Genomic DNA, 23589 nt, shown 5'->3' with positions numbered 1-23589 from the left:
CCTGGTCTGGCTCCCGCGGGAGCTCCATCCTGCACACACGCAGACCAGGAGGACGGAGGGCCGGTGTTCTCTGCCTGGCTTTCTCCCCCAGGGGTTTCCAGGGCTGGACAGCAGCCCTGGGCAGAGGCTATAGCCAGGCCACCCAGGGACACAGAGCACCTGGGGACAGTCTTTCTTCCGGTGCTCTTCCTGGAGGACCACAATCTTTGCAGCCCGGTACTAAAGGCAGGGTCTTCTTGGCCAAGGCCATGGTACCCTCTGAACGGCAGACCTTCTTTGATGACCACAGGCACTTCATTTCGTAGCAGTTATTACTTCAGCTTCCTTATTATCGCCAGTCTTTATCATTATTCTCCTATCTGTAGTTCATCATCATCATCATTATGCCCATTCTACAGATGAGAACACTGAGGCCTGTGACAGAGGCTTAGCGAAGGTTCACTCCACTGTCAGCACCAGCACAGCCCAGAGGCTCAGATGTGCTGGGGCCTGTGGGGCAGGGCCTGACTGGGGTAGGAAACCACAGGTGTCTGAAGCAATTTAGCCTCAGGGGCCAGGGTGCTGGTGTGACCTCTGCTCAGTATGTTCCTATGATAAGACTGCCCATCCTGCCGTCTTTGTGCCCGAGCCACATCTTGGCTGCGTCTGTGCGTCTGCGTGTCTGTGTGTCTGTGTGACACCAGCTCCTGTTCAATGGTCCGGCCCCGAGCCGCTGCTTCTTCCCAGGAGGGCCCGCCCCGCCCTGCTGCCTTCTCTTTTGTAGAGATATTTTTGTAAACTTAAGACAGAATCGGGAAAAGGCCGATTCCCTTTGTCCAGCCCATTAATTCTGCATGCTCAGGCCCAAATTAACCTTGGCAAGCCTTTGAGAGGAGAGAGTAATTCTAACCTTAAAAATCTGCTGATTAAAGCCGGTTTCAGGGATTCGACTCCACTTCACGTCTTGGCAAGGCGCCCGGGCTCGCATTAACATAGCCACAGAAGGGGCCTGGCACGTCCCTCGCGGTTTCCCAAACAAAGCCCCCCTGCCCGTTTGAAGCGAGCCCCTTCTCGGACCCCTTTGCTGGGAACACCTGCACCGTTCCAGGAGGCCCTGGGCGCCTGCATGGTGTCACAGGAGCCTGGCTGGGGCGGCACCTCCGGGAGCTGGATTCCAGCAGGCTCGAGCAGAGCGATAATTACGGCCAGAAATCCTGGGCAACTGCCGCCAGCCTGCGCCTACCTACAGAAGGATGAGGGGCCCTTTCGGGGCATCACACCGCCCTCTGGGCAGCAGGGAATGGTGGCCCCCGGGGACTGGGACTGTGGGATCCTGGACTCGGCCCCTCCCCTGGGAACAGGGGCAGGAATGGAGCACAGGGAAGGGAGAACTCCCAGCCCCAAGGTCATCCCTCAGGCCAGCCTGACTGCGGGCAGGAACGGCAGGCTGGGAGGCGCCTGTGGGAGCCTGCGGCCCTCAGTGAGAATCCTTGGCACCCCGTGTAGACAGATGCGCCGGGCAGAGGGTGGAGGAGGTTCATAACGGGAGGGCGAGGAAGGGAGGGAGGGAGGGAGGGGGGAGGAGGGAACAAAGGAAGGAAAGACGGAAAGACAAGAGGCCATCATCAGTATGAACCACTGAGACCGGTTCTAGCCACCTGACAAGGCTCCAAGAAATAGGTCTGAGGAAGGAAACCTGGTGAGAGAGAAAATTTCCCTTTGTTTATTTATTATTTATATCCTGTACTTTTGAGAGAGTTTGAGTTAGAATCAGCAGAGCTGTGTTGAAACGGGCTCAGAGAACAAGCACCTGTAGGTGGAAGACAGCTGCATGAGAACACACGCACAGGCAGTCACACACATGCATAGGCACGCACACACACCACACACCCTGAGGTGCTCTTGCCCCCTGCCCACCCTGGCTCCTCCTGGGGACAAGTGCTGGACCGGTTTCTATGGTGGGGAGGCTGCTGGTCTCCCACATTTGCGTGGCTGGCTGCCTAGATCCCAGAGCAGTTTGGCCGCTGCTGGGGGTGGGTGTGGCAGGAGCCCCATGGACCTGGCTGAGGGTCCCAGGAGGGTGGAGAGACAGGCAGGGGAGGGCCACCAGGTCCCGGGACATCACCCCAACAGAGGGAGCCGGAGATGTCGGGAAGAGCAGGTTAAACATGGTCCCCGCCCGAGCTCAGACCTCGGTGACCTGAGAGTCACATCTGGAACCCTGGAGCCCCGGAGTCTAAATCTACATTTACCTCATTATCAATTTTTAGCTATTTCATTTTATGCCTGCTAATTTATTAATCTGGGAACCCCCCAAAAAACAATAAAGCTGAGGCTCCAGGGATTTTATTTATATCTTTAAACACGATTTTTATGCCTTTTTATCTAAAACTTCATTGAAGTTTTATTGCCGCCCTCACTCATGTCATCGTTGGGCCGGCTGCTGCGTCCTGGCGGGGTCTCCGGGCAGGTGCTGTGTGCTCCAGGCGGGGGGCCCAGGTTGGGGCGGGGACCTGGGCTTTGCGGGGGCCAGGGCCAGGGCCATCCCCCAACTCTACCCCTTTCCCCACTCCTCCCTGGACTCTCAGCTGTGCTCTGGTTTGCTCTTCAGGTTCTTGGCCAACTCCCCAAAGGGCACCCGCTGTAGAAGTGACCGAGAAATCTCCATGGCGATGTCAGAGAGAGCTCCAGCAGGGCCCCTCCATGGTGCACCCTGGAGGCTTTCCCGCAGCTCCTGCCCTCCTCTGGCCCCCACAATCTGTCCTCTTTCCCAGGCAGAACCCCGAAGTCTGCAGTGCCCCCCATGTGATCTTCTGGGGCCTCAGCTTGCTAAAGGCGCCCTGCTCTGAGCACAGCCCTGCCTCTGGGCTCCTGCCCATTGAGGTGCGGGGCAGGGGAGGGGTCCCTCCTGTCTGCATGGCCAGGGAACCACAGGTGCCTTCTGCAGGGCGGCAGGGGTCCCAGCTGCCTGGTTCCCTGCCTCCCTGCCTGCCTGCCTCACAGGAACCTTTACTCCACTCCGACGGCAACCTGTCCCTCAATTTCCTCCACCTCAGAGGACCCGACCTCCACAGCCAGGCCAGGCCAGGCCACCTGGTCCTCTGTGTGTCCCCAGCCTGTGGACCAGACTTTCTGCCCCGAGGAGGAAGGTCTCAACTCTCGGAGGCTTCCGAGGCCCAGTGACCAGCGTTCAGGTGCCCACTGCAACCTTGGCCGGGGAAATCCTGACGCATCCCCAGGGATGGATTCTACTGCCCCTGCTTTGAGGTTGGCAGAAAGTCTCGGGCAGAGCCACCTTCCCTGTCCCTCTGGGTGCCCTAGAGCATGAGGTATGGGATGCTGGCTAGTGCGGGAAAGGCCAAGTTAAAGTCCTGCAGCAGCAGCCTCCGTCAGAGTGAGGAGAAAGTCTCGGTGCCTAGCCCAATCCCAAGGAGCCTGAACAGTGCGGTGCTCGGGGCTGTGTCCAGGGGAGACTCGGGCTCCCTGGCACCCCTGGCATTGGTGTAACTCAAGGGCACCGGGGTTGGGTGCCTGGCTCCGGACTCCTGGTACCCAGGGCCATTGACTGCCTGGGGAGATGGTGTTGCAGATTGTCTTAGGAGAGAGGCGGGCCAGAGCCCTGGTCAATGATGATCTAATATTCCAAATCTTTGCTGTCACCCAACCCCGGAGGCTGAATCAGCCTGCAATCCATTTAACTCAGACTCATTTTAAAGCAATTCACTATTTAACAAGTTCTGAGGCCCAGCGCTCATGCGGGCAGCATGCGAATTGAATCATTCGGTCTAATCTCAGATTAATACGACCCAAATCCTTCAGCGAGGACGGTCCCGGGAGCCGCCCTGGGGCTTCGTCGCTTTGTGATGAAGGCAGGCCCTGCAGAAGACCTGACTGTCAACCAGTGACACAGATGTCTGAGAGAGGGTACAGGGGGTGGCATATGGGGAGCAAGGAACTCTGGGGTCAGACAAGGCTCAGTAGGGCCCACGCACCCCCTTTCCTAAGCCATCTGGTCATTGTCCCTGGGCAGGCCGCTTGCGCAACTAGAGGACAGAGGCCTCCCTGCCTCCCTCTGCCTGCCCTGCACAAGCTTTGCCCAGGCCCCTAGTCTGTTTCAGCTTTTGGGGTGCCCTGGGCACAACAGGTCTGCTGCAGCCACCACTGGTTGCGGGAGATCTGGGGGGAGCTGAAAGGTCTCTCTCTCTCTCTTTTTCTAACACACACACACACACCCCAGCTCCTACAAGAGCACGTGCTGCCGGCTGGTGTGCCCACGCTTTGGCAGGGAGAGAACTGCCCTTGACCCCACCCGGCAGCTCCAGCTCCGTGTTGGGTACACTTGGTCTGCTCCAGTGTACAGGCCTCTGTCCAGACCCAGGGGAGTTGCCCCACCATAGTTTCAGGCCAGGCCTGCCGCGCAGGGAGGTCAGTGATGTCCCCGAAATCTGAAAGAGAGAGAGGTTTCTACCTCTTAGGGCACAGCCACAACCACAGGGCCCTGCTCCCTGCCATGTAAAGACAGCTCAGCTGCAGTGGGAGAGAAGAAGGCACCGGGAAGAGGCCCAGGAGTGAGTGGACAAGACAGGAAGGAGGGGAGGGGTCTGATCTGAAGCTCTGGTCCTGAGCCCCCACGGCCCTCCCCAGAAATCTGCTTCAGTAGATCCTGATCGGCAGAGGAGGGCAGAGCCGTGGAAAGCACAGGGGCGCGCTTCACGTGGAAGGCCAGCTGCCATGCCCACGACAGATTCTAGGGGTTCTGGGAACACTGGGGGCACGACAGGCCCCAGCGCGATCCTGCACCGAGCGTTCAGAGAAAGCCGGAAGGGACTCAGCGTCCTTGCTCACAACTCCTCTGTGGTCTGCCTGGCCAGCTTCTGCTAAAATGGCTGAGCAGTACAGACGTCACTTTCTCTTAGGTGACTTTGCTGACCTCCAGAGCGAAAGGACTCGCTGTGCCCTCTGGGTACCTCGTACTCAGTAGTATCAGGGGTACCCAAATGGGTCTCACTCCATTGCTCGGCTCCCTCCGTTCTGGGGTGCTGGAGGACAGGGGGCTCTGGTCAGGCACAAAGCAGACCTCAGAGAAGGCTCAGGCCTTATCCTGTGAGATTAATCCCCCACCATCCTCAGGAGCGCTGCCTGGCCCAGCCGGGGCACTCTCTCCGGAGAGTGCACCTGCCCCTGCCACCTTGTGTCTTTCAGAGAGGATCAAGCCATTGTCCCCCTTCTCGGCCATCCTCGCATTCTCCATTCACCTTTGCTCCCTGACACACCTTGGCCGTGTGTGCCCTAGATATAAGTGAGGGAGATAAACCCACATCAAAACCTCTGTGTTCCGTCTAACTGCCACTGTGTAGACAGCCCCTGCCTGAGGGGAGCGGGGGCCGGGTAGAGCTCCAGACCAAGCCCCAGGGAGTTCAGAGGGCACTGCAGCAGCCCCCCCACCACACACACAAGCTCTTGGCCTGGCTGCCAGGGCCTAACGCGGGACTGTTTGCAGAGGAGGCTGCAGAGGGATCCTCATGAAAGAGGATTATGGCTGGAGATTACTGGTAAACACCCTTGTCTGAGGACACAGCGGGTATTATCCCCGCATTAGAGAAGGCTTTTGAGAGGGGACTGGAAGGGAGGCTCCTCTACCACTGGCACAGAAGGTTCTGGAAATCCTCACAGGCTGAGTCAGGCCTGTCTGAGTAGAGTAACAGATTCCACTCCTCAAACATTCCAGCTCCCTGAATCCTCCCCAAAGCTCTGACTTCCCCAGATCTTGGCCCCTGGGTCACTGCCCTCCAAGGGCCTCAGCCACGTACATAGCTCTGGACTGGATCCCAGCTCCAGCGCAGGAGCACCCAGGAAATCTTCTGTGATGACAGAATAGCCTATGTCTTCCCACAGGGTAGCCACTGTTGTGCCAGAAGGTCCTAAGATGTGCCTGGTGCGACTGAGGAACTAAAGCTCTCATTTCATTTAAGTTTATTCATCTAAATGTGAATCTGAACAGCCGCAGGGGACTACTGGCCGCCATGTTGGATAACAAGTCTGAGGAGACCCGGAAAGCTTTCTCCAGCAATCCTTGGAAAGTGTGAGAAGTGGCTCACACTTTCCCACGAGGGGAAATCAGTATCAGGCCTGTGGCTTTTGGGGTCTTCCTTCCTTCTGTGAATATTGTCCCCAGAAAATAGTATGTCGTGGTCCCCCAGCACAGGAACTTCATAGCAGGCTGAGGCTCCAGAGGCATGGTGCTCCTCTAAGGGAAAAGGGCCACACATCACCATCCTCAGACCCAGAGAACGAGCATACAAAATTAAGTGCCATTATGTTTATTTGTTAAACATCCATTCTGTTGTTTCCATATGCCTGGGCTCTGTCACTCCTTCCTGGCCCTGCTTAGATATTTGTATCATGTGGGAGTTGTTTCCTGAGCATCTACCTCGTGGCCATCACACGGGGGAACTTTAGAAAGGACCACGTAATTCATGTTTCCCAGTCTGTGAGGCCAGGGGTCAGCACCCTGGGAGTCAGCCCACACTTTTGAACAGCCCAAGAGCCAAGATTGTTTTTCACATTTTTTAATGGTTCAGCAATTCGCAGAAAGAATAACATTCATGAGATGTGAGAATCATGTGAAATTCAAATCTCAGTATCAAAGCTTCCTGAGGATACAGCCACATCCACTAGCTGTCACACGGCAGCAGACTGGAGTAGGTAGGCCAGAAGCCACCTGATGCTTACGATGATGCAGGTGTGTACAATACCCCCAGCCAACCCTACACTCCCAGGTGCCCGCCACCACCAGTGTCGATTCCTTGACCTGGTGGGCTATTTCTGGAGACTCTGTCCAGATGGCTGGAGCAGGAGAGGTTCCTGGAGAGGACCTGAGGAACAGAGGCAAAGGGATGGTGTCCATCCCAGAAAGGTGCCAGGTGAGGAGAGGCCAAGAGGAGGGATGCACCAGGCCCCAATCAGCATCCTCTTGGGAAGCTATGAGCAACGGCATCAGCAGGGCTGAGCTTGTGGCCAGCAGAATTGCTTGGGCTCCATCTGCTCCCCCAGGACCCTCAGCACATGCAAGGCTCAGCTCAGGCCACTTCGTAGGGGGCGTGTCCTTGAGGGGGCAGGCTGGAGGTGGGAGGGAGAGCTGCATGGAGGGAGGTGGGTATGCATGAGAGAGGAAGACAGACAGATCAAGAGACAGAGACAGAGAGGCAGAGGCAGAAACAGAGAGAGAACAAAACAGAGAATCCACCCTGTTCGGTGAGCTGGTGGGAAAGGAAGTGCTGGTTGAATCCCAACATCCAGACCAGTGAAACCCCTGCCCGCTTCCTTGGCCCCTTGTGGCCATCTATGTCCAGCCCTGGTGGACACTGTCTGGCACACCAAGTCTGCTGTGGAGAAATCCACCTGAGGAGGGTGTATGGTGATGCTGCACTCAGAGATGTTTCTTATTCCCTGCGAAGCATCTGTTTGAACTAAGGGAGTTCCTCTTGGCTGTTGGTTTCTCCTGTGATTTCATCTTTCTTTTTTGTTTTAAAAAAGCCCTGAAATATCTGCCTTAGTCACTTTCCCATCACCGGGACATGATTCCTGACACTCATAACTTAAAGGAGGAGGAGTTTACTTTGGCTCATGACTTCAGGAATTCAGTCCATGGTTTGCTGTCTCCAAGGCAGGAACATGGCGGAAAAGTGTGGTAGAGCAAAGCTGCTTGGTTCACAGTGGAGGAAGCAGAGCAAGGGGGCAGTGCTGGGAAGAAGGGGCCATTTGTAGTACCCAAGGTCACCCCTCCATGACCCACCCAGAAATGTGCTTTATAAATCCTTTGGGCAGCTCCTGAGCCACTCAAATTGACAATTAAGCTCAACCTTCATAGTCTCATAAATGTGATTCTGAGCATTTAAAAGAAATCTTCCTGGTTCAGCCATCATGCTGGGTCCTTAGATCCCAGTTGTGACTCATTTGGAAGTCACCTTTGTTGAAGGGTGCCGTTCTCCTGTTTCCTCCTCGCCTTCCTTTGTGTAGACACGGTTGAGGAAACCCAAGGCACACATTCCCACATGTCCTGCACACACACACACACACACACACACACACACACACACAGGCCCGCACAGCTGAATCCGCAGATCAGGATACAGCTCGTCCCCCACCCTATCACAACCCCCAAATAGAAAGCTCAGCCCAGGGAACCCCCAGGGGACCCCACAGCCTGATCAAAAAGCGCCAGGAGTTTGTATAACGCAAATCATTACAGACAAACTTGATTGCTTTTTTGATTAGTGGGTAAAGGGAATGGATTTGATACACTGCCTCATGAAATATTGTGCAAATTAATCCCCAATTGGCTTGGTAATGACATTGTCATACAGACTGGAACCCGGTGAAAAGGCTGCAAAGTGGGGATGATGACACAGAAGTTATCAAGACCTGGGATCAGGTCTGGGCTTTTGTGGTGATGGAGGGGGAAGAGAACAGGTGGGGGACATGGTGAGGCCAGGCTTCCCCTGCCATGTTCTAGGGACTGATTGGAGGGTTCACTCCCAGCCTGCTCTGTCCCCCTGAGAAGTCTCGGGAGAAGGATGAACCTGAGTGGACAGCCCTCCCTGGGCTGCTGTCACCAGCCCTGTGATGACCACCGTCCAAGCCCGACCTGCACACTGCAACTCATGGGTTCTGAGGGCCACACCTTGATATCTTCCAACCTCCTCAAAGTCACCAGACAGAAATCTGATCAACCCCTCTAGTCTGCTGTCCCTCACAGGCTCCTGGCCCCAGGAACGGGACCAGGGTGTCCTTGCCTGTCTTGTAGAAACCCGGGCATCTTCTTTACACACATCCCTCTAACCTGGCCCATGCTCCACCTTATTTCCTGTCCTCCACCACCACTTCCTGTCCTCCGCTGCGAGCTTTCCCACTTCCGGAAATGCCATTTTCCCCTGCTCTGACCCCAGCCACCCTGCTCATCTGTGTAGCCTTGAGGGCTCCTCTGACAACTTTCCTACCTGCTTTGGTGGCAGCACACGCACCAGGCCCAAGGACTGTCCCCAGCACCCTACTGCCTACCAGCTCTCCACCCTCCCATCCACCCTTGGGAAACCCCTCCATTTCACAGCCTGGCTGGGCAGGAAGCCTCTGAGCTGTGAGTGGCCTCCCACCCGCAACTGGTCCCGCCTCCCTGGGAACCTCTTGCTGTGTCCCCAGCTCACAGGAGGGGGAACGAGCCATGGTCTCCTTGAACCTGAGGCCCAACCCTCTAGGTGGGAAACACAGAGCCATTTTTCAGGATTGTCCTTTAGTGTGAGCTCCAAGTCCTTCTCCTGCAGGGTGCCACAGGCAGACCTTAACTGCTTAGTCTCCCCTGGTCCTGTCTGTAGCAGCTGTGCAGAGCCGTGTCCTGGCGCTGCTAGGACACACTGCTCATCTTCCTCCCAAACGCTAGGACTCCCTACCCTGAAGCCCCTGCCAGGAAGACAGATGGGTGACAGAACTGGGGGTGACCCAGAGGGCTCAACAAAGCCACACAGGCGGTGGGCAGTGCCCTGGGGCTTCCGGAGTTCGTAGCTCCTCACATGGCTCCCTGCTCTCCTCCACGGATGCCCCTGCACATGGCCATGCTGTCCGGGCCTCCGCCCCAGCCCTGCTTCCTCTCCTCCGCCTGCCTAAGATCCTGCCTCTTACCTGATGAGACCAGAGACACCGGATCACCGCAGCTGCGGCTAGAGTAACAACATCTAAAAATAGAGCTCTGAAGTTCTGAGCAAGGCCCGAGGGCTCCTCCGATTAAAATGCATGAGCCGCGGTGCGGACACCACCATTTTTCTTTTCCCTCCTTTCTGCTTATGGGACGATTCAAGTACTGTAGTTCTGGGGTTGCCGGGCTGGCAGCCAGACAGGCAGTGGGTGTTCAGGGAGAGCAGCCCTGCCGGCTGCTGCTTTTGCGTTTTCATGGACTGGGCAGGGGGCTGCTTGGTTTACTCCTCGCTGGGCCCTGATCCTGGGCTCAAGGAGGCTGGAGCAGAATCCAGGCCGATCAGAGGGAAGGAGGGGCGGATGATGTTGGAAACCGAGTATGTTCCTTTCAGGTCTGTGGATGGGGAAGCGGTGGGGAGGAGCAGCCTTCTATTTCAAAGAGACGGAAGCCCCTTTCAGCCGTTCCTGGGAAAGAGCAGACAGAAGACACTGAGGGCTGCGCGTTCACTGTAGCCAGCGCTTCCAGCAACAATCCAGACAGGAGTCTCTTTCTGCACAGGGCAAGCTATCAAAAACTAAAACAAACACAAAACCCAGTGTCTTACAAACCAGAAAACTCGGGGAAGAATATTGCCTTCTTAATAATAAATACACTTCGTGGGCAAGAATTGCAAGGGAATCGTTTAAATTAATTTCCGCTTTGTTTGTTTGGTTTGTACAGGGCTTAAGTCCCCGCTGACAGCGATCTGTAAAAGTTCTAACATATTGGAAATCTGATTTTCTTACAGCCAGAATCCCAGAGTCCAAAATGATTTCTCTTTCAACTCTGCTAATCAGACAGGCAGGGCTCCAGTGGACGCTGAGTGGAGCCAAATGGCCCTTTGTCTTTTGGGGGGTGTGAATAGTGTCTGGTGGGGTCCTCAAATGCCAGCCGCTGGCCATTTCCCTATGGGAGCTACCGTGAGGTTAAATGCACAGAGAGACGGGGAAGCAGGCCTTGCCCCACTCGATGTCCTGCATGGCTCTGCCGGCCTTCCTTCCCTTCCACCCCACCTCTCCTGGAGTCTGTACTACGAGAGGCCAGGGGACTCCACGGCTGAAGCCTTTGGTTCTGGTTTTATTCTGAGGCCCTGTCACTGGGCACGGTGGCCGTCCCTCTCTGAACCGATGGGCCGCCCGAAGTCAGCTGCTCCTTCTCTCTCTCCCACTCAGTTTTTCCAGTTTGATTTCTGGAGAGACTGCCTCGGTTGTTCACCTTTTAAGCCCTGCCTTCTCATCAGCAAGCCTGTGTACCCCGGTGCAGCACCCCGAAGCAGGGCCGCAGTGCAGCCCGCCCGCCAGTCCACTCCGCCTGACTGGGGCCAGGTGCAAGGCCCTGTCACTGTCCCTCCTGCAGGCCACCTCCCAGCCCTTCTGGAACTTGAATTCCTGCCTACCTTACCCTTCCATCCTATCCTCCTATCTGTTTTGCAAAGCCAAATCCCCCCTGTACTAGATGCAAGTTTATACTTTGAAAAGCAAATGGACAGATAGGTGAATAAACAGTCATTCAAAAACAAAAGGTTGGGGTGTAGCAAAGAGGTCCGCCAGGCACGCTAAGTGCTGCCCTGGGCCTTGGGCTCATATCAGCTGGGGCTACCTGGCCAGCAAAGGCCTGGGGGGGCGGAGTGTTTCATGTATTTTAATTCATTTTGTAAGCTTTAGTCTTTCCTGTACCCCAAGAGACTCAGCCCACTTAGAAAGGAGCTTCAGAGCCACTTCAGGCCCTGAAATGTATGTGCAGCGCCCTTCCTGGTTCTTGGCTGTCCTGGACTCTCAGATGCCTTTAGGCTCCCAGCTGGCAAGGTGCCAGCCGCCCATCCGCAGGTCTCCGCTGATGTGGTGCCTCTTAAACGCTGTCCCTGCCCCCAGTCTCGGTGCCCGGGTCCGCGGGCAGCAGCTGTGGCCCTTCTTGCTCCTTCCTGTCGCGCCGTCTTCCTGCTCCCCGCCTCCCTTCCTCTTTCCAACTGAATTCTCGTTTTTCCTCTCTCCCTAGTGCTTGTACGGCTGCTATGTCCATTCCTCCATCATCCCCACCTTTCACCGGAGGTGCTACTGGCTCCTTCAGGTAGGTGGCTGGGCCTGGATTCTTGCGACACGGTGCCGGGAAGGGTCCGTGGAGGGCGCCGTGGGGGCGTGGGGCTCCTGCACGCGGTGCAGCTTCGGGCCAGGGGCAATCTCGGCTGTATGTGCAGAGGCTGGCTCAGCGGTTGGCCTGGTTGTTGGGTACCAGGCAAGAGAGACAGCTGGTGGTCTAGGTGCTTCGGGCTCCAAGGCGCCTTGGTTTCCTTCGGGTGAGGACAGGAGATGGATTGATTGGGCTGGGAAGAAGGAGCCACAGCTCCTTGGGCAGGAGCTCAGTAATGGATTGTTGATGTCTGCTGTGGAGGGACTAGACAGAGGTGGTGACGCGGGTGCCTGCCACGCCTGTGCAAAGGTGACCTTTGCCTGTGTGCTTGTTCACAGCATTGCTGGGCCAGGGCAGGGCTGTGTGGGGCCCACCCAGCCTCTTGCTGAGGGGAGTCGTCCTGGCCTGGAGAAGGTGCTGCTGTCTGGGTGGGAAGATCGGAGCGGTCCATCCAGTCGCGCTGGGCCTGGGTCCCCTTCTTAGCTCATCCTCTGATTGGCAGCTGCTCCAGTAGAATCTGTCCCCACGCACGTGACTCTGTCAGCCCCGGCTCTTCCTACTGCCTGTCCCCAGGAATGCGGCCTGAGGCCCTTCCTGCCATGGCCCCACTCTCCGTGCCGCCCTTGTCCAAGTTAGCAAACAGCGGGGGCTGGATGGTCCAGGAGTCTCTCTGACCCGAGAGAACTGGCAGATGGGGAAGCAAGACCCCCAGTGCCGCAACCTGTGCGCAGAGAGAAAAGAGCCACCCAAGCCACAGAGGCCAGCATGGCCATTGGTCCCAGGGACAGGGCCTGGAGGGTGTCCCCGAGGCCCAGAGCCACCTGGAGGAGGAGGTTGAATCTCAACTGGGTCAAGGTCCCCGCCCAGCGGCTGCCGGGAGGCCTCCAGACCTTGGCATTCTCGCCCAGTTCCCAGGACAGAGGTCTGTGGTTCAGCAAGTTCATTAGCGAGCAGTGCCGGAGACCCTGCGAGGTACGCTGCTCCGCGAAGATCCTGCTTCCCCTACCTTGTGCCCTGCTGCCAGCGGGCCAGGCTCTGTCCCTCGGGGAGGTTGACATGAGAGCGGCTGATTTTCTGATTGCTCAGACCTGCATCCTGGGGAGGAGTTCCGTCATGGTTGTGAGGTGCTGCATGTGTGTCTTGTGGATAGGACTCACTCCAGAGGCATTTCACCCTTCAGCAGAGGGTTTCTCTTTCCCTTGAGGCAGGAGCAGAGTGGGGGTCTCCACTTGGACAGCAGGTTCTTGGCATGTCACACAGTGTCCCTGTTGCCTCCCCAGACTCAGATTCTGGCTTCCGGAAACCCCGTGGATCCCAAAGAGTCCACAGCCCTTGAGAACGCTGTCCTGGGCCTCCCACACCCCACCCCACCCCGGCCTAGAGTCTGGCTTTGGTTCTTTTCCTGGTTTTTGGTTTTCATGGCCCCCGCTCAGAACACCTCTTCCACCTGCCCTACCTGTCCCCAGCTGGCCTGGGCCCCCGCCCAAGCCACGCCCCATTCCGCACACTGGCCTCCCGGGGGCCCCCGGCCCCAGTACCTGCTCTAAGAACCACCCTCCCCACCAGGCCTGCTCCGCGCCCCCTTCCGCCTGCCTCCCCTCCTTCGCGCTCTCGTGGCCTTTTAATTCCACTAAATTTACTTTCCTGGGCTGAGACAGCACGGGGCGGCCGCGAGGCTGAGCTTGTGGCCCTCCAGCTGCTCTGCTGGCTCTCGGGTGCTCAGGCGAGGTCCTGGGTTCTGGATGGCACAGACGCACCTGCGTCTGGCTTGGCGCCTTGCAGCTGGCAGGAAGCAGAGCCTCCCCCAGGCCAATGTTACAGGATCAGGCTTCTCCCCAGCTGATCTAGGGCCTCTGTTTTCCCTCCCCACGGCGGCCGGCGGTGGGGGGTTGTCGCTCCGCCCCCTCTCCTCTGTGTCCCGGGGTCAGAGGGAACGAATACACACAGGTGTGGGGGCTCTGTGCCCCTCCAGGCCAGGCAATAGGAGGTTAAGGACCCGAGGCCAAAGCCGTTAGCACTATGCACCTAGCCCAGAGAGCTAGGAGCTGATGGCGGCCGGCAGGGCTCAGGGCAGTTTGTTCCGGTGCTAATTACAACACCAGGATAATAATGGCACGGTCGGGTTTAATCTCTCTGACATCAAATAGGAAAGAAGCCCTGAGACACCGGCCCAGAACGAGACTGGCCCAAATTCGTCTCTGACACCAGTGACCAGGAAAAGGGTTGGTGGGATCAAGGGTGTCAGAGTGGCACCCCGGAGGGAGCTGAGACCGGAGGCCGAGAAGGGTGCCATCCTTAGGGTCCCAGACAAGGGGCCCAAGCTGGCCGTGCCCCTCACAGCCCACCTCTGCCCAGGCTATGGGGTATTCTAGAAAGGAAATAGAGGAGGCATCCACCTAGAGCAGCCTCCCCTCCCCGCCGGCCCCTGCAACCCAGCCCAGCAGCGTCCATGGCCCGGGGCGTGAGCTCACCACTGTCCCCTACAGCCTTCAACGATGTGCCCCCAGGGCCCCTTTGCATGGCAGGGGCTCCTACCCTCCTTGGCCTGGGTTCTACCCTCGCCCTGCGGGAGGGACCAGCTGCCTCTGACTCCCTACTCCGTGCCCAGCACACAGTGAACATGCTTGGGAATGCAGGGTCGGTGTTGAGGCTCCAGCAGGGTAAGGACAAGTGGCCAGGTGGCACTTGGAAGTTCCAGCTGGCGTATTGAGGAGAAGGTGCTGTTGCTCTGTCTGTGTCCCCGTCTCTGCCACGTTCTCCCTTCCTCGTCCCTGTCTGCCCGTTGCTAATGACGTCCTCTTAGGATGGGCGTGGAGGAGGGAGCGGCTCTTTGGTGCACGTCCTGAGCCTGTGTGGCCTGCGGGTGCCTGAGGTCATTGCCATGACCCTGGGGAGCCTCGGGGGTCGCTGGACGGCTCAGAGGTGCCACCCTGCCCACCACAGCCTCTGAGGCTCCAGGCCACTCTGGGCCCAGATAATCTGAGCTCAGCCTACTTCTCCAGCTCGCCAGGGCCCAGGCCCCAAGCGCTGGCCCAGCTGCGACCCAAAGACAGCCACCTCGGCGGGCAGCAGGCTCAGCAGTGCCCACACAAACATCTTTGCAGGGGCTCTCTGTGTCACACAGACAGGGCCCTGGCCACTGCATTTTCTAGGTGGGTCGCTGAGGCCCAGAGAGAGCAGGCCAGGCGTGGGGCCACCTGCTGCCTGAGGTGGGACAGTACAGGACCACGGCCACCACGTGATGCGGCCCTCCCTGCAGCCACCAGGCTAGAGGTGGTGCCAAGGGGCAAGGAAGTGCCAGAGAGGATGGCTGCTCCTGTTTGGGGTTCCCTGGAGGGGACAGGTGGGCACCACAGCCTGGGCCTCAGCCCCATCCCCACCCCCCGCCGGCCCCTCTGTCCTCCCCAGCCCCCTACCCCAGAGAACAGGTCCCCGTTTCAGGCCAGAATCCCCGCAGATTCTGGATGGCTTATTTGGAAAGTATTTCTGCTCTAATGAGTGTTTTTCTTTTTGGCCTTGTCCTCGAAAACGCGTAATGAATGTTTTCAGCACATGTGAGGCGGGGTGTGTCTCTGCCTGTCTGCCTTTCGGGGCGGTTTGGCTGCTGATCCAGCCTGCTCTAGCAGAGGCTGTGGGGGGCTCCTTGCCAGCCAGCCCGGAAGCACGCAGGCCGGCAGGACGCCAGGGAGCCTGGGACCCGTGGGGAGGACCTCAGGACACCGTGGGGGCTCCTGGGCCTCTGGAGAACACCGGACACTTGAACTCCAAGTTTTAGAACATTTGCGTACTAGGAGGAGCGCTGGGATTGGAGTCCAAGGAGCTGGGTTCTAGTCCAGCCTAGTCCGCTCTGAGCACCAGCCGCTCACTGCTGGGAACGTGCCGCCCGGATCTTTCACTACATCCCCGCTCACCCAGGGAGGAGTCCCACGGTCACCCAGGCAGTGGAGCAGGGCTCTGAGGTCACCCTGACTGCTGTCCCCACCTCTTCATGGGGGCACCATCATCACCCCTGATGAGGCAGCTGTCAGGCAGAGAGAGGGACACCTTGGCCCAGGTCACTAATGGGGCCAGAAACTGGGACAGAAAGCTGCTGGGCTTGTCACTTCCTGCCCGTCCCCGAGCCCCACTAGCGCTGGCCCCTAGGACAGCAGGTACAAGGACGCCCTTGGCACCTATAGCAGGTACAGTGAGGCCAAGCCCAGGGCACGTGGTGTCTGCACCGAGCCAGCCTAGAGCAGCCTCGGAGGCCCATGGGGCTGACTGCAGAGACCGGATGCCCTAGCCCCGGCAGGAGTTGGCAGATGCCTCTGCCAGGACTCTCTGCCCCGCTCCCTCGGCTCCCTGGGGCAGGGGTCCAGGCTCCTCCCTGGTATCCCATGACCTCCACGTTTCCCCTCTGCCTGGTAAGGCCCTGGGGTTTGCACCCAGCTTCACTGGGTTGGGATAAATCCCACCAACCCAAGAGCAGCAGGCATATCGGCAGGAAATAGCAGGGCTTCAGCCTAGTTCTCAGAGCCAGCAGGACGGAGGGCAGGGATGCAGGAGGCGCCAGGGAGAGTGGGCCTCCGTTTCCTTCCCACCCCTGGCTGGTGAGGCTTAGTCAGGCTGGTGGCGCCCATCTGCCCTGCAGCGGGAGCCGTGGAGTTACCTGGAGCTGGGTCTCTCAGGCCGCAGCAGGTACAGCTGGCATCCCCAGTGCGGGGGCCCAAGAGGCACAGCTGCAGCTGGGCAGGTGGAGAGGCTGTGGGGGTGGAGAGGGGGACATCAAGCCAGCCCTGTAGCCCCTCCGAACCCCGGAGAGCTCCCCGCCCTGTCATTCAAGGGGCTTGCAGGGATTGGCCATTGCAGCTCTGCACCAGCCACGGACCACGACACCTTCAACTCCAGATTGTCCCCAGGGAGTGCTTCTCTCCTGCTTTGTCCCTCTCAAGTGGCCGCTAGGGCCTCGTTTAGGAAGGACAAGCCTTTCCTGTCCCTGAGGACATCCTCAGGCTGCAGAGAGAGCAGGGCGTGGAGCCAAGCGGCAGCCGTGCTGGCCCAGCTCGAGGGGCCGTGACACCCCGTGATGGACAGTGCTCACCGCCAAGCTGTGCTGCGTGCTGGCCTCTGGGCTCGCTGAAGTGGTCACGGGGTGCAGTGGTGTCAGCCCCACCCTGCACACCCCTGGAAGGAAGGTCAGGGGCCACCACACCGAGCCCTGAACGGCGGTGGGGGGAACAGGGGTCCAGGGTCATCCACAGAAGCATTTATTAGCTGTCTGACCATGGTGGTTTGTCCTGCTTCTCTGACTCCCCATTTCCCATCAGAAAAATGGGGACACTAAGACCCTGACTACACAGGGCTGTTATGGGGATTCACACACAGCACATCCACGCAGTGGACACAAACGTGTGGCCTGTTAAGGACGGCACTCGGTAAAGGACGGCTCAGCACTGTCACACCAGGTGACCTATGGTGACTTTGATGTCACAGGAAAAGCTTTTGTGACACCCCCAGCCCCAAACTGGAGCCCTTGGGGCCACACCAGAGCTTTGGCTCTGCTATGGCGATGATCACCCCTCAGCTGTCCCTACAGGCTTGGAGTCCGGCCGGAGGATGGCCACTTGGGCGTCCCCCTCGCACCTGGGACTGTGCCCCGCAGTCTCAGGAAGGGCCTCCTGGGGCTGAGTTAGGCAGGAAGGGACAGAAGGGTGCGTCCCCAGTGCCCTCGGCTTCTTGCCCTGTCCTGGCAGGCGGGGCTCTGCACAAGTGAGGGCTTCACCTGTAGACCATTCCCGAGATGCATACCATAGCTTAACGGGCATAGTTTCTCTTTTTTGTCTTTCTTTTTGTTTTCAAAAGCAGAATATTATAGCTTCATAAAAAATACCTGAGGCTTTTTGCTCGGTAACCACTTTTATGTTTCATCAGGGTGAGACAGAAGTGGCTGGCAGATGAAGCATTAGGAGCCTGCTCCGTGGGGCCCTGTGGCAGCCCTGTCCGCCCCGGAGACACGGCATTCATTCCACAGGGCGCCCCAAAATGAGGGGCGCGGGCTGGAGCGCAGGAGGCATTGCCGTTGGCTGGCACCATCCCAAGGGGGACATTTGACCGCGTGGCTCAGGAACGGTCCCGGGACCCAGGGGCTATGCTCAGAAGGCACATGTGGAAGGAAGACTTCGAGGAAGCCAGCTCAGCGTGCAGACCCTTGCCAGAGTGTCCTTGTGCCCCTCAGGTCCCCATGGGGTTGGGGTCTGCGTGCGGCACGGGAGGGGCAGGGCCCTGCGCATTTGGGGCAGATCCTGACATAGAGCCTTTGGCACGAAAGCAGCTTCTGGCCCTAAACCTCCATGCCTCATATAGGTGGTACCCGCAGCCAGGCAGTGCGGTGAGTCCAGAGGAGACAGGTCGGGCCAGGGGACCAGGCGGGCTTCCTGGAGGAGCGGGTAGCTCCAATGCTGAAGGATCCAAGGCTGAAGGATGGGAGAAACAGACGGGACATTCTTCCACGGCCTCTGACACACACCAGGCGGGCCATGCGCCCAGTGACTTGGGGGCTGACAAGGCTGCTCGGGTGCCCAGGAGGGTCTGGGAAGAAGCCCTGGGGTCAAGCATCCCAGGCTCCAGTACCAGCCAGGTGGCTTGGAGGAGAGTGTGGGGAGAGGCCTGGAATTCGCCCTCTCTGCTTCAGGCCCAAAGACAGCAAGAAGAAGCCTGCTCAGAGCACACAGGTATAAAGCTGCTCTAAGAAGTGGTGGTGCATTTCCATAAGTGGTGGTGCGTTTCCATACTCAAGAGGCTGAGGCAGGAGGGTCCCTTGAACCTAGGAGTTCAGGGCCACCTGGGAAACATAACAAGACCCCATCTCTAAAAGCCAAAACCAACAAAGGCGCTGTGCTCTTGTCCCGATGTGTGAGCACCGTGACAACAGCCACTGTCGGCGTCCCAAGAGTCACTGTGGGCCTTGGCTCTTGTGTACTTTGCAGGCCTGGGAAGGCCAGGCCTATGTTATGGTCACCGTGTGAAATGCCGCTGGAGCACTTAGGGCCCATGCTGATTCAGCTCTGAGCGCTTACAGGAGGACACTGGCCCCACACCAAGACGCCACCCACCCGTCAGGCCTTCAGCAAGCTGTTAACCAGGGAGCAGGCCAGGACCCGGAGGAAGATAGAGCGGCTGCAGGAAGAGGCAGGCGGAGCAGGGGAGAGGCGAGGAGGTTGTGATTCAGGGAGAAGAGGCCGTGGCAAGAGAGACCGGGGCCACGCAGAGGACCCGGCTGTCCCCCAGGTTACAGTCCAGGGGTCACAGAGCCTGAGCGCGTGTCCGGAGCCCTCTGGACAGCTCTTCCTCGGGGAGGGGAGCAGCACACTGCGCGTGGCAAAGCCCTTCCGCGGCTGGGGAAGGGGCGGGTCTTGGGAAGACAGGATGGATGGGGGCATCAGGCAGGTAATTCTCCAGCTGCCTCTGGTTCCAGCTTTATTCTAACTAGCACTTTCCACATCTTTCTCCATTTAATGTCCCTTGAATAACGTGATGAGGAGAGAAGGTAGACACCAGGAATTTACGGTGCTATGCAAAAAAATTGCTCCATTCCATTAAGATTTCAGGACCCTTGCCAAGGCTGCATGGCAGAGCGGGTAGTATTTCCTCCTTGACGTCTTTGCTCGATTGCAATTTACGAGGCCAAGGCCACCGCGATACCCACCTAAAGCCTCCGGAAAATACGGCAGGCCCCCAAAAGCGGCTGTTATTCTCTGGGCATTTTCAGGAAGCTTCCCTCACCCCACTCACTTGCACCCCTTCCTTTAGGGGTACGGGCCAGGGGGTGTCATGTGGGCTTTTACAGCAGGTCCCCTTGCAGTGGGGCAACTCAGGTGTTCCCCGCCCGGCCTTCTGCTTGCGGATTCCCTCTGGCGCGGTGGACCCTCTACTCCCACCTGGTGGACAAGGCAGGTACTGAGCTCAGGAGAGAGGGTCCAGGGCCACTCCTCCAGGCACCCTGCTTGGGACCAGCGCTGCTGTTTGAATTCAGCTCTGCCTTTGCCAGCTGCAGGACTCGGATGAATGAATTCACCTCTGTGGATTTTATTTCTCCTTTGGCGAAATAGGCATCAAATACCTCCCTCCCTCTCGAGGTCACTGAGAGGATGAGCTGAGCTCAGACACACAAAGGTCTTAGCGGCATGCTCGGCAGGCTGTTGGATATCATCATTAGGACTGTCACCAGTAGCTTTTATTCTGGGGGCTTCAGTGGTGGGTGTGGCAGTTGGGGAGGAGTATGTCGGATGCGACTGTGATCACAGGCTCCTCAGTTTGCTCACAGGTCTTAAGCAGGAATCTGATGTATGGCATTTTATCTCCTGTGTCCCCACACGCAGGGGCTCCTCTGCTCCCTGCCCAGCTGCACAGGACAACAGTATACCTGGCCTGCCTTGCAAACCCTCCTCTGTCCTTCAGCCCGGAGAGGGCTGGGCTCCCCATGCTAGACCGGAAGACAGAGGAAAAATGAGGCGGTGGGGCTGCGGCTCCTTAGAGATGGGAATTATTAATTAGTCTTATTATCCAGAACTTGTCAGTGTCTTAATCCTTTGGTCTGCAGAGAGGTTTATACCTCCATGGTGTGTACTGTCAGCTTGGCTAAGCAATTGCTTTTAATATAAAAGCAGAACAATAGGCCATAGAGTTTGGTTACTATCTTTATTTATCAAGCCAAACAATTCCTGGTTCCCTTTCCAGAATATCCTTCAAAGATGAGGAGAATGCCAGAGCTGCTTAATTTCCCTTTTAGATGGCTTATAATATGGGGCTTTTGTTTAATTATCCTTTTCATGTAATCTTCAGCTGACATTCTGTCCTTAATATCCTAATCTTCTTTGGAGCAAAGGGGAAACTGTACTTTCCCCAGCAAAAGACAAAAGTTTGCCTCAAGGAACCGCTTTCTATTTTGCCTCTGAAGGAACTCAAAGGGCCAGGAATGAAATTCAGATGTAATTTGATAGAGTGAAAGAGAACATGGGAATCTCTAGTGGTATGCTGGGCATGTAGACGTCTGGAGCTCATTCAGGCCTCAGCTGCAGGCCACCTGTGACGCTGGTCCCCTTGGGCTGTGAGATCCAGGCTAGGCAAGGCGGTACCGCAGTGTGGTGTCACTCCTGCTTCACCACTGGTAATGTTTCTGTGGGTCCTGAGATGCAGGCATCCCTAGATGAGGCACACGCCAGGCATTCCAGGCTCGTGGTGAATGGTTTCAGCTCCACAGGTATACACAGGTATCTATAGGTACACAAAGGTATATAAAGGTATCCATATGTGTATGCAGGTATGCACAGGTATATACAGGTGCACACAGGTATACACAGGTATACATAGGCATGCACACATGCACAAAGATAGCTACAAGTATGCACAGGTATGCACAGGTAGGTATAGGTGTGCTCAGCTGTGCGTAGGCATACACAGGTGTCACTGCTCCTCATACCTCCTCTCTCTGTTCTGTTCTCTCAGAGCCAGGATCTGGGGGGCCTGAAGGACCCTTCACCTCCAAAAAAGCCAAGACATCTGGGGTCCTCTCAGTGCTGGAGTCCCCTGAGTGGTGGGCATAATGGCAGGGCTGCCCTTTCTTCTACCTGGACACTGAGGGGAGGCAGCCTGGAGCCCAGCTTGCCCTGCCCAGGCCCCCTGGCCTGGGTGTAAAATACACAGATGTTTCAGGAGCGCCCTGCCCTCGCAGGCCCTGGTTGACCTCCCCGGGCTCCCTGCCATCTCTTTGACCACACCCAAAGGTCCTCATGCCATCCTCAGCTTCAGAACCCCCAGGAGCATTCCCGAGGCTGGCCATCATCCCCTCCCTCGGGAACGCGTTCTGCTCCCACGCCCTCTCTGGCCATCTCGCCCAGCCTGTTCTCTGCAGCCCCCTTTGAATAGCTTCCCCCAGCTGGACTCTCCCTGTGCTTGCTCAGCTTCTCTGTCCACGTGTTTCCTGGGATGGGGTCGTCTCACCCCATGCTGGGCTCCCGTGTCGGCTTGAGGCTGATGACTCCTGCATTCCACTCTGTGCCCGACCTTGTCACTCAGAACTAGAATCCACACCCAGCCGCCGACTCCGTTCCTATCCTGCAGGCGGTATCTGCGTCTGAGATGTCTCAGCTCCACAGTGAGCCTGCCGCTCCACACCCATCTTCCCCTGGCAGGGCACAGATCGCCCTCCACCGGCCTCCACCCCCCCTTCTCCCGCCTCGGTTTCCCTTGCCACCCCCACGCAGCCCTGCCAAAATACGTCCTGCACTCAGATCCTCTTCTCACTCGCTTCTGCTGCCCCAGTGCGAACTCTGGCTCTCCCGCACCAGCCCAGCACCCCTTCTTCTCTGTTCGGGGTCCATTCTGCTCACCGCAGCCAGGGCAGCCGCCTAGACCCCGAATCAGATCACAGCAACCTCATGCTTCAGTTCAGTGAGTCCCGGGCACTTCTAGTACCATCCACAGCCAACCATGACCTCAGGAGTCCACACCCCCGACCTTCATTTCTGGGCCTTCTGCACGCTTGGCATGCTGGCTCCTTCCTGCTCCTCAGTGGCTCAGGGCCTTTCAGGTGCTCCTCCTCCTGCCTGGAGCCTGACCCACACCTGCTACACTTGGCAAAGGTAGTGGGTCTCAGCTCAGCGGTCAGCTCCTCCTCAGAGCCCCCTGGTGTGCTATCCAACCTCCTCTCACTCTGCTTCCTGTGATGAAATGTTGAGAGTGGCCAGGACGCGGAGAGAATCCCACGCCCCCCACGCCCACACACCTGCCACCTGGACTCCAGCACCATCGTCTGACATGCGACTGGTTTCCTGTCTCATGTGTCCGTCCTTCCAGCAGGGCGTCTTGTTCTTGTTTCATGCCCATCAAAGCAAGCTGCAGACCCAGCCGCTTCCCCCACCAAGTACTCCGGCGCGTGTGTAGTAACCCAAGTTTCCGGCATACCGCTCTTCTTTTGCACTTGAAGTTTAAACGCAGTGAAACGTTTGCGTGTGCACATGTTATGCATGCCAGTTGGTGGGGTTTCTAGGTGTTTTATTGTTTTGTTTTGCTTTGTTTTGTTTGGGGGGTGGTACTGGAGATTGAACACAGCACCTACATCCCCAGTCCCTTCTATTTTTTATTTTAAGACAGGTTCTCACTAAGTCAGTAAATTGCCTGCGCTAGGCTTAAGCTGTAATCCTCCTGCTTCAGTCTTCCAGACTGCTGGGATGACAGTCGTGCACACACATGACCAGCCGGCGAGTTTTAATCAGTGCACACACACACACGTCACAGCCCAAACCCACATCAAGATCTGGAGCATGACTGCCCCCCCAAGGCAGCCTCTTCCTGCCCCTCCCGGCACCGCCCACCTCCCGTAGTCACCACTTCTGAGGCCTCCTCCTGTCCTAGAGCTTCACAGGAGTGGAGTCATGCCGTGCATACTCCTGGGCCGGGCTTCCTTCACTCAGCGTGATCCTTGCCATCCACTGATACTGTGAGAATCTCACCGTGTCACTCGTGTGTCCTCTATCTGTGAGGCCCGGCCCACTCCCCCAAGCCAGCTCCCTGGGGCGGGGGTATTCACTGGGGCCTCTCCACCGCCCAGAATGGAGCCCAGCACACAGCTACAGATGTGCAGACAGCTGTAACCCACCCAGAAGACAGGCTTAGAGGGATGCTCCTGTTTCCACAGCCTCGACTGAGCCCACAAGTATCAGAAGCAGAAGGTGGCAAGGAGCTCTTCCTTCCAGCTGTGGATTCCCCTCCCCCCACCC

General features: G+C 57.6%; 1 protein-coding gene and 1 long non-coding RNA gene across 4 annotated transcripts in view; one reads left to right on the top strand and one right to left on the bottom strand.

Annotated features, from left to right (window-relative positions):
• Camta1 (calmodulin binding transcription activator 1) overlaps window positions 1-23589 on the top strand; it is a 774560-nt gene that overhangs the window by 531236 nt on the left and 219735 nt on the right. For all 3 annotated transcript variants that reach the window (XM_005404072.2, XM_005404071.2, XM_005404073.2), the window contains one exon: window positions 11702-11773. In XM_005404072.2, the coding sequence (XP_005404129.1) occupies window positions 11702-11773 (72 nt within the window). The remainder of the gene's footprint in view (window positions 1-11701; window positions 11774-23589) is intronic.
• Window positions 20496-22504, bottom strand: LOC106146610. The gene is made up of 2 exons (XR_001231122.1): window positions 22201-22504; window positions 20496-21085 (listed from the first exon to the last, which is right to left on the bottom strand). It is a non-coding gene; the product is annotated as an uncharacterized LOC106146610 (long non-coding RNA).

Source organism: Chinchilla lanigera, unplaced genomic scaffold (assembly GCF_000276665.1).
Source record: "Chinchilla lanigera isolate Chin_1 unplaced genomic scaffold, ChiLan1.0 scaffold00085, whole genome shotgun sequence".
Taxonomy (NCBI): Eukaryota; Metazoa; Chordata; class Mammalia; order Rodentia; family Chinchillidae; genus Chinchilla; species Chinchilla lanigera.
The sequence above is the reverse complement of the archived record's forward strand: the minus strand, read 5'-3'. Positions and strand labels throughout refer to the sequence as shown.